At 42.6% G+C, this 10,343-nt stretch overlaps 1 protein-coding gene across 1 annotated transcript in view; it reads right to left on the reverse strand.

Annotated features, from left to right (window-relative positions):
* MND1 (meiotic nuclear divisions 1) overlaps positions 1-8,255 on the reverse strand; it is a 209,329-nt gene extending 201,074 nt beyond the window's left edge. Inside the window, exon 1 of the mRNA XM_078149048.1 lies at positions 8,126-8,255. Coding sequence (XP_078005174.1) covers positions 8,126-8,128 — 3 coding nt within the window. The 5' untranslated portion in view covers positions 8,129-8,255. The remainder of the gene's footprint in view (positions 1-8,125) is intronic.
* Positions 8,256-10,343: the final 2,088 nt, after the last annotated feature.

Raw genomic sequence — 10,343 nt, forward strand, 5'->3', positions numbered from 1 at the left:
GCTTCAGCATTGTTTGATGATGGTCTGTTGAGAACATTATAGAAGTGTTCAGCCAATCTCTCTAGGATCATATCCTTATCACTAATCAATGTAGCTCCATCAGCACTGAGCAGTTGAGATGCACCATAGGTCTTTGGCCCATAAATAGCCTTCAGGGCATCATAAAAAAGCTTTGGATTGTTACTATCAGCATACAATTTCATCTGCCTTCTTACTGAGCCAAAAATCTCCCATCTCTCTAAACTTTGCTTGTACTTTTACTTTTGATGGAATTAAACGCTGCCTTCTTAGAGATGGATGAACTATTCTGCTGGTAAACCCTGTGGAGTTCTCATTTTTCATTTAGCAGCTTCTGAATTTCCCCATCATTTTCATCAAACCAGTCTTGATGTTTGTGAGTGTTCTGACCCAAATGAGCAAATACAGTGCTGTACACCAAATCTCTGAGAGCTGATCACTCCTTTTCCGCTCCACTGTTGCCAATTGTGTGTTGGCTCAACTTTCTTTCCAACTCAGCAACAACTCATTCCCCCTTAGAGAAGAGCTCTAATCTGTTGACATTAATTCTTCTGGTAGTCATTTTTCCCTTGGGGACGCTGCTTTTATTGAATGTGAATATTTAGCTTGGAAAAGATAAGTCTATATATGATCAGTCCAGCACTCTGCGCCACATATTGCCTCCATCACTCTCACATCCTGTCTGTCTCTTCTCCTTATAATCAATAGTCGATTAAATGCCAATGTTTGCTGCAAGGGTGCATCCATGAAGTTTTATTGAGTTTAGGTAAAAGGAAGACAATGTTGGTGATAAGGTCATGAGATGCACAAGTCTTCAGTAGTAAGTGACCATTACTGTTACTGTATCCAACTCCATTTCTCCCTAGAACTCCCGGCCAAGTCTGGTAGTCTGAGTCTACTCTAGCATTAAAGTCACCCAGAATGATAAGCTTGTCCTCTTTTGGTACAGTGATGATAAAAGTCTCCAGGTCTTCATAAAATTTTCTTTAACCTCATCAGGGTTCATCATGGTGGGAACACAGGCACTGATGATGGTGGTATGCAGTTTTCCCTGCAAGTAGCAATCACATTGTCATGAGCATGTGGTTCACTCCTTTTGGTAGGTATACAAGTTTGTTGATTAGATTAGTTTTGATTGCAAAATCTACATCAGCTTCACGGCACTCTCCTTCACTGTGGCCACTCCAGAAAAACACGTATCCAGTTCCAGCTTCAGTAAGTTGACCTTCATTTGCCAGCCTTGTTTCACTCAAGGCTACTATTTGGATGTGATACCTACTCAGTTCTCTTGCAACAAGAGCTGTTCATCTTTCAGGTCTACTGGATTTTGTGTTGTCTGTAAGTGTGCTCACATTCCATATGCCAGTGATGAATGGAATCACCTTTGTAGACATTTTTGTACATTTTTTTGTGTGTTTCAATGACAGAGCGGAATTCCCCACCTGCTGCATTTACTATCAGGCCACGGTTGGATAAAGCAGACAATATTTAGGGCACCTTTTCTAGCCCCTTCCTCACACCAGGAGGTGAGCAATGTGGTCCTTAAAAGGCTGCTCAGACACCCAGGGGGCTGCCAAATCCCACTGCTGCTTCCAGTAAGAAATGACTCTATGGCCTAGGCCACCTGTGTACAGGATTGTGACTACAGCTGCCATTATATCCGCACTTGCTGCTTCATCACTTGCCTATCACCACAGGACTTAGAGATAGGTAGAGTGGTAAAACATATGGATGATGTCCTTTGATTTGTGCATATATGGGATTTAAGTGAGGCAGAGTTGCACAAAGTTGTTGCCCTCACTGTTTCCTCCAGAGTCATCACAGTCCAGTGGCAGGACAGAATTAACACAACTGGTGATGGCTCAAGGTGCAGTGGGTGACTTCGGCATCTTCGATGTCTAACCAAACTCTAAGCACTCCACAGTGCCTACCTTAGCTGCCTTCACAGCCACTGGAAGAAATTGTTCTCATCTACCCATTCCCCTAAGGGAAGTCTCCATGTGTGTGGGGTAGACATCCCCCAATTCACCAACAGGTTTGACAACACTTGGCTACCTTCAACTGGTTTAGCCCATCTGCTGAAATGGTTTACCAGGGTGTGGCCACTGTGTATGCTACAGCTTCTTGGAGTCATAGGTGAGAGTTAAGCGGAACAGGTGGACACCAAGGATGGAAAGCAGCTCTGAAAAGGGCTCAGCAGCCTTAACAACGGAGGTACTAGTCTTCCCTGAACAAACCCTACACCCTGGTATACTAGTACATTGTTGGTGGAGTTGTGAATCAGTACAATCACTTTGAGAAGCAATTTGGAATCATGGAAATAAAATTAATAACTACCTATTCCCTTAAACTAAGAGATTCCACTATAAGGCTTAAACCCCAAGGAAGCCATTAATAAGAAGAAAGTGTCCATATTTCCCAAAATATTTATAACAGCACTTTTTGTGAGAGCAGAGATTTGGAGGCAAAGTAGATGTACATTGGTTGGAGAATTGTTAAACACATTGTGGCATATAAATGTAATGGAATGAGAAATGATGAATATGATCATTACAGAGGAAGCATGGAAAGATCTATAAGAACAAATGCAGAGCTAAGTAAGCAGAACCAAGAAAACAATATGCACAATAATTATAACAACGTGAATGGAAAAGAACCACAAAAAAAAAAATCAAAAGTAAATGTTGCAAAATTACAAAGAAGTAGGCTCCAAAGAAGAAATATGAGAAGATACCTCCATCTAATCCTTTGCAAAGATAGGAGGTCCATAAATATGGTACATTGACTATATTTTCAGATTATTTTCAATGTATTGATCAGCTTTGCTGAATTCTTTTCCATCTTCCCTTTTATTTTTAGTTTTAAAAAACATTACTTTAGGACATATGGAATGGCTCTCTGGAAGAGAAGGGATGCTGGGGAGAAATCACAGTAATATAAAAAAACAAAATACATTAAAAAAATCTAAAAAGAAAATCATTTTGGCAGTTGTACAGAAGATGGACTGCAGAAGGGTAGTCAAACAGAATACTATTATAGCAGTCTTTTTTCTGTGTATTACAGCAGTCTTGATGAATGGTGAGAAGAGCTGGAATTACAAAACTGGGAAGATATGAAAGTAGAAACAACAAGATTTGGCAGCTGATTTGGATATGTGAGATGAGGAGTCTAGAAGGATAACAGTTCCCTCAACAGCAATAAGGAAGTTCAGAAGAGGGATGGGTTTGGAGGGGATAAATAATGATTTCTGTTTTAGTCATGCCTAATTTGAGAAGCATATGTGACCTTTCAGTTTCAATGTCTAGGAATTTGGTGATGGGGGACAAGACCTTGAGAGCTGGACGATCAATCTGGGAGTGATCTGCATAGAGGTGATAACTTGTGGAAGCTGATGAGGTCACCAAGTGAGAGAGTAAAGAGAAGAGGCCCAAAATGAAGCCTTTGGGAAGACCCATAATTAGGAGGCATTATATGGATGAGGAACAGCAAAGGAAAGTGAGAAGACACAGCCAGATAGGTAGGAGAAGCAAAAGCCAGACAGTGTAACAAAAACTCAGAGAAAAAAGAATGTCCAGAAGAAGAAACACTGTCAACTCCTGAAAAGCAATCAAGAATGAGGAATGAGAAAAAGCTATCAGATTGGCAATTTTAAAAAATTTATTTTAAAAAAAATCAACTTTTCCCTCCATTTAACAAGCATTTAGTTCTCTCCCTCCTAACGCCCAACTTGAAAAAAGAAAAAGAAAAACACAACCACTTTAACAAACACTGGTAATTAAACATATTCTCTGATTAGCCAGGTCCAAAAAAAATCTATGTCTCATTCTGAATATTAAGTCTGTCACCTCTGTCAGGAGGTAGATTGCATTCCAGGCTGGCAATTAAAATAGCACTGATAACTTTGGAGAGAACAGTTTCAGTGATGAGGTCAGAAGCTAGATTAACAAAAGGTGAGAAGTGAGTGAGAAGAAAGGAAATGAAGGCAACAATTATAGCCTTTTCTGATATTAAATGATCAATATAAAAGGATATCAGGTGAGTAACCTTCATTAAAAATCTCTCAAAATGGCCAATCCATTACTTGTGAGTGGAAAAGTATTCTCTGCAAAACAGAAATAGAGGCAAATATGGCTGAAGATTAAGATACGAAGGGGCACGTGTCACCTGGATAATTTCTTTTAAAGGTGGTTTCATCTTTTTATAAAATCAGGGGCTCTAATAAACAATGTTCTATCACAGATTAAAAGAATGCTTAGGAACAATTCTATGTAGCATTAGAACAACAGAAGACTGATACGCATAAAAGTTACAGAGATAACTTGTACTGCTCTTTAATTGTAAATATATATGCCTAGTTTTACGAAAATTGTTTCTATGACAACCCTTGCTACTTCAAATTAAACAGCCAGTAATTAGCTCACAATCTGGTAAGCTTTGCCTAGATCAAAAATACACTAAGATGATATAGAATTTCATATTTCCAACCCCCACTAACATGAGAAAATGTTTTAGAAAAACTACCCCCATTCATTCTGTAGTGTGTTCTTTATCAGAGATAACAATCAAACAGTTTAGTACTGGATCTAACTTCTACAAAGAGCTCAGGTGTGAGGAACAGACTTCTTCCCACCTACAAGGAAAAGCTTTCACCTGTGCTAGACAGATTTGGGCAATCAGTTAACTCAGTACTACAACTACCAAATTACTAAGAGAGGGATAGTATCAACCTGAATTAATGACAAAAATATTTTTAAGTCTATTTGAGCATGAGGGTGGTTCATTCACACCAATTTATTTATACCCAGGTGGCTGGGTTAGTCTAACCACAAAGAAGCCGTTATCAGTTAAAATTACATCTGGGAACGGCAGTAACTTCACACTTAAGTACCCTGGACTGACTGCACCATAATTTCAGTTAAAATACTGACCATTTTCAGCATAAAAACAAAAGGCCTCAAATCACAGTTAATATGGCCAATCTAAACAAACAGAGGTTTTTAAAAATTCAAGCAAAGTTAATTGGAAATAGTTTGATGGGTAGTGAGAATGCACAAGAAACAGAATAAGGTTTGAAATCCTACCTGGATTTAGCTGCTCTGCCAGACACTACTAACTATGACATTAGGCACTATTTCTCTCTAAAAATGCTCTCTTGAATAGGAAGCAAGCTAGAGAAGCAGCTTGGAAAGCTACTGGTTGGTCTTATTATATACTTAAGAAGAAAAGAACACCGTACCTAATAGAAAACTATAGTCTGCAGCTCAATCCTGTTTCTGTTCTAGGTATATGCAAAAAACAAATATAGAAAAATAATCTCTCACCTCTCACTCCTTTCCCAGTAGAAGAATACCAAGTGGTGGCTGAGTTCTCTACTTTTGCTTTATGCATGTTTAAATATTTCACAAATGCTTACAAAACATAAAAGCTACTAAATAAATAAAATAAATGCCATTCCTCTCTTGGCCCTTTGAACTGGTAAATTTTACTTGCTGGCTAATTCTTTGACAGTCTCACGTCCACTGCTGGTCCTTCACCAGGGCAGCAGCAGCCCCAGTTCTCCATTCTTTAACTCAAGGATCATTTAGTAAGCACCTACTATTTGTCAGGCACATTGCCAGGGAGAGTAAATTATTATTTTTTCCCTTTTTTTTGGTGAGGCGGGGTTAAGTGACTTGACCAGGGTCACACAGCTGCTAAGTGTCAAGTGTCTGAGGCCGGATTTGAACTCAGGTCCTCTTGACTCCAAGGCCAGACCTCTATACACTGTGCCAACTGGCTGTAAATTATTTTTAACAGTATTTGTAGGAGACTTTGGGGCCCAGAATTACAGCAGTTGTATGACATTTCTTCACCCTTCACACTACTACCAAAATATTCTTCCTAATGCTTAAGTCTCACCAAACCCTTTATCCATGCTCAAAAATCCTCAGTGTCTGGATAAAATACAAGTTATTCAGTCTAGCATTTAAGGCCACCCATTTTCTAGTAAAAACCATCTGTGAGAATTGACATATCTGCCTAGGAGATTTAGGATGAATTTCTCTATCTCTGCCTTTCAAGAAAAGTTCAGATATCATCTCCGCCTTTCAGCCTCCTCCATCTTCTTGTCTCCAAAAGAAAGTGGTTTCTCTCCCCTCAAAAAATTTCAAGGTAGGATTTTTTTGTGTTATGGCTCCCTGTGGCAGTCTGATGACGCCTATGAAACCCTTCTGGAATAATGATTTTAAATATATAAAATAAATTGTGTTTCAAAGAAGCCAATTGCATTGAAATATAAAAATATTTTTAATAAGCAAGCTGGGGGGGGGGGAGCTAGGTGTCAAAGTGGATAGAGCTCTAGCCTTGGAGTCAGGAGGACCTGAATTCAAATCTGTCCTGACACTTGACACTCACTAGCTGTGCGATCCTGGGCAAGTCACTTAACCCCAACTGCCTCACCAAAAAAAAGCAAAAAACAAAAAAACCCAAGCAAGTTCATGAACCCCAGGTTAAAAACAACCTTGAATACAGTATCTTGTCCAGATCTGTCCAGTGCTCCATCCCACCCAACCCTGCATTACATTTATATGCAAACATACAGTATTCCTTTACCCTTCGGATCAAACCACATTTATTAAGCCCTTCCTAAGTGCTTAGGCACAGTGGGTTGAAATACAATGAATGAAACAGTCCCTACCCTAGAGTTTACATGCTAAAAAATTTTACCCACTAACTAGAATGTAAACTCCTCCAGGGCAGACGCCCGATGTCCCTTTTCATCTTTGAATGACGCACCTCGAACACAGCACCTAGTAAATACTTCAATAAATGTCTGTTGTGTTGAATTTGAAATGATTTAACTCCTTCCAAGTTTGCAAGTATTCAATGGAGCAAGAAAGCATGTTAAGCAAGGAAGCGGAAAACCCAAGGTAGCCCTGATATAGAGGGAAAAGCCCTGAAATTGTTAGGAGAAATGTATTCAAATCCAGCATTTCTACACTTACTAGCTGTGACCACAAGCAAATCACAATCTGAGTCTTAGTTTACTTATATGTAAAATGCAGGCACTTAATAAATGCCCTAATAAATGTTGTCGTGAAAAGTAAATGACACAAAACACAACCCAACAAAGGTTTTTTGGGGAGGGAGAAAGACCACGGAAGAAAGAAGAGGAGAGGAGAGGAGGAAGAGAAAGGGAAGGGGAGGAGATAGAGGGGAAGTAGAGGAGGAAAAAGAGAAGGGAGGAGGGAGAGCAAGGGATGGGGGAAGGAAGAAGAGAAGGAGAGAACGAGGAGGAGAGAGAAAGGGGAAGGAGAAGAAAGAAGTGGGAGATGAAGGAGAAAAGAAGGAGGTAGAAGAGGGGAAGGAGGAGGGAGAGCAGGTGAAGCAGGAGGAGGAGGAAAGAGAAGAGAGGGAGGAGGGAGAGCAAGGGAAGGAGGAAGAGATGGCAAGAATGGGGAGGGGAGAAGAGGGAGATAAAAGAGGGGGAAGGAGGAGGGAGAGAAGGAAATGAGGGAGGAGAGAGCAAAGGATGGGGAGGAAGAAGAGGAGGCAAGAATGGGGAGAAGAAGAAAGAAGTGGGAGATGAAGGAGAAAACAGGGAGATAAAAGAGGGGGAAGGAGGAGGGAGAGAAGGAAATGAGAAAGAAGAGAGAGGAGGAGAGAGAGCAAAGGATGGGGAGGAGGAAGAGAAGGCAAGAATGGGGGGAGGGGAAACAAGTGGGAGATAAAGGAGGAGGGAGAGCAAGTGAAGCAGGGGAAGGTGGAAGAGAAGGGGAGGAGGGACAGAGGGAGGAAAGCGGGGAGGAAGAGGTGGAGCCGGGGAAGCACGAAGACAAGGAAGTAAGAGGAGGGAAAGGGAAGTTGGCGTAGAGGGGGAGGAGGGAGAGAGAGGGAGGAGAGAAGGGGAAGGAGGAAGGGGAGGAGACGAGAGGAGCAGCGGGAGGGAGAGGCGGGGGTAGAGAAGGGGGGCAGCAGGAGGCGGAGGACGGGGAGGGGGCGCAGGAGCTGCCCCCAGGAGGAGGAGGGGCTGGCGGGGGACACCGGCGCGGGGGGGCAGAGCCGGGCCCGCGGCAGGGGATCGGGGGGGGGGCTGCCCACATGGCCCGCTCCCCCCCGCGGCGCTTACCATGGCTCGGCGCAGAGGTGCTCCCCGAGCGGGAGCAGCGGCGGCTGGAGGCGGAGCCGAGCGGCGGAGGCGCGGGTTTGATTTTGGCGCCGGCGCCGCCCCCACCCCCGCAGCGGAGCCACCCCGAGGAGGCGGGGGAGGCCCCACGCCGGGAGGAGCAGCGACCCCTGGTGGCCCGGCCTCGTTCGCCTCTCCCGCTGCTCCGGCTTTAAGCGCCTGCTGTGTTCCAGGCCGCCCCAGCTTGCGGTCCCGCGACTGCTGCCGCGCTCCCCTCTCAGCTCCCGGCCCTCCCTGCTGCTCTCCTCCAGCTCCTCGGTTTGCATTGGATGGAGGGCATCCTTTGAACTTGGATGGGGAACAGGGGGAATCACATCTTCAGTGTCACTGACATGTAACTGAAATGGCTCCTTTCCTTCAGTTATGAATGTAGGCAACAAAACATTATCCTAAGAAGGGCTACACAGGCTGCACCAGACTGCCAAAGGGGAACATGGCAAAAGCAAAAGCGCCTACCTGTAGCCATCAGCCTCTGACTTTTCTCCTCCCTCCTCTTCTCTGCACCAGCTCTTCTTTTCTCTCCATCTGTCTATTTTCTGTATCTCTTTGCTCTGTCTCTTCTATTTCCTCCATCCTCTGTTAACTGTGCTCACCTGTGTCCAAGTCTGTTCTGTCTCCTCTTTCTTTTTCCTTTTCCTTTTTTTTTTTGTGAGTTAATCGGGGTTAAGTGACTTGGCTCAGGGTCATATCTCCTTTATTTCTTACCACTGTCTGTCCATCTGTGTGTCTCTGCCTCTTTGTTCTCATTCTCTCTCTCTCTCCTTCCCTGTCCCTCCCTTCCTCCCTCTCTCAGTGTCTCTGTCTCTTCCCCCTCTCATTCTCTCTCTCTCTCTCTCTCTCTCTCTCTCTCTCTCTCTCTCTCTCTCTCTCTCTCTCTCTTCTCTCTCTCTCTCTCTCCTTCCTCTTTGCTTTTCCTGTCTCTTCCTCTCACTCCTATTTCTGCTTCTTTCCTTTCCCTGTCTCCTCTTTGGCTACCTCTGTCCTCCATGTTTCTGTCTCTATATTTCTCCTTTCTCTGACTCTGTCTCCCTCATGTTTTTGGCCTTGTCTCTTTCTCCTCCATTACATGAATTAGAGAAATTAGAAGACTGAGTCTTTTTGGCTAATGCCTCTCCTCCTTTAAGCTGAAATATGTTCCTTTGAAGGAATGTATTGAGTCCTGGCTTTTCTCTGAGCTTTATGGAACGCTCCTGGCCTCTGACTCTGAAAAGAAAAAACCTACCCCTTCTATTTACCGTCTCTCAGTGCTGGACTCCGTCCTAGCAAATGAGAAAATATTTGTAAAGTGCCTGGCATATAGTAGGCACTTAATAAATGCTCTGCCCCCTTCCCATAGCACTTATAGATACCTTACTACTTTTCTTTTTGGATCCTCCTCTCTTCCCTTTCTTTTCTCTTTTTCCCATCTTTGCCTAATTCCTCTAATCTCAAATACTCATGTGGATCTTCGATCTCAACATTCCCTCCAACAATGCATATAACACAACCCATCTATATCCGCCCAAAAGTATGCCAGGAAAGGCCACCTAGCGTGTAATTGTCCAGGCCATCTGATTTTCCTGTCGTACCATTCCTTCATGATGTCCTATATTGTTACTCTTCAGCATCCCAAGTGGTTATACAATATAGGCTGCTCATACCTGACCCAAAACTCTCCTTTAACAATTCCAAAAGGCTTATGATGGAAAATGCTATCCGCATCCAGAGAAAGAATTACGGATGTAGATCAAAGTATACTATTTTTCTCTTTTTTTTTTCTTTCTCGTGGTTTTTCCCTTTTGTTCCGATTCTTTCACAACATGACTAATGTGCAAATATACATGTATAACCTATATTACATTGCATGCTGTCTTGGGGAGGGGACAGAGGAGGGTCAGGGGAAAATTTAGTACTCAAAATCTTATAAAAGTGAATGTTGAAAACTAATAAAAAAAATTTTTTAAACCTCACCTTTAACCTCTACTGGTATTCATCTTTAGTTTTAGGAGGCCATGGTGTTCCATGTCTCTTTGTCATATACCAACACTTTGAAAATATTAGTGTTACATTTGCTATTTTTTTTCTTCTGTTGTGTTTTGTTTCCTCTTTCTGGTGGTTCCTCATATTGGTTCTAATTCTTCCTTATAACATCACTCATGTGAAAATCTGTTTTATAGGAATG

Source organism: Phascolarctos cinereus, unplaced genomic scaffold (assembly GCF_003287225.1).
Source record: "Phascolarctos cinereus isolate Bilbo 61053 unplaced genomic scaffold, phaCin_HiC Scaffold_9;HRSCAF=440, whole genome shotgun sequence".
Classification (NCBI taxonomy): Eukaryota; Metazoa; Chordata; class Mammalia; order Diprotodontia; family Phascolarctidae; genus Phascolarctos; species Phascolarctos cinereus.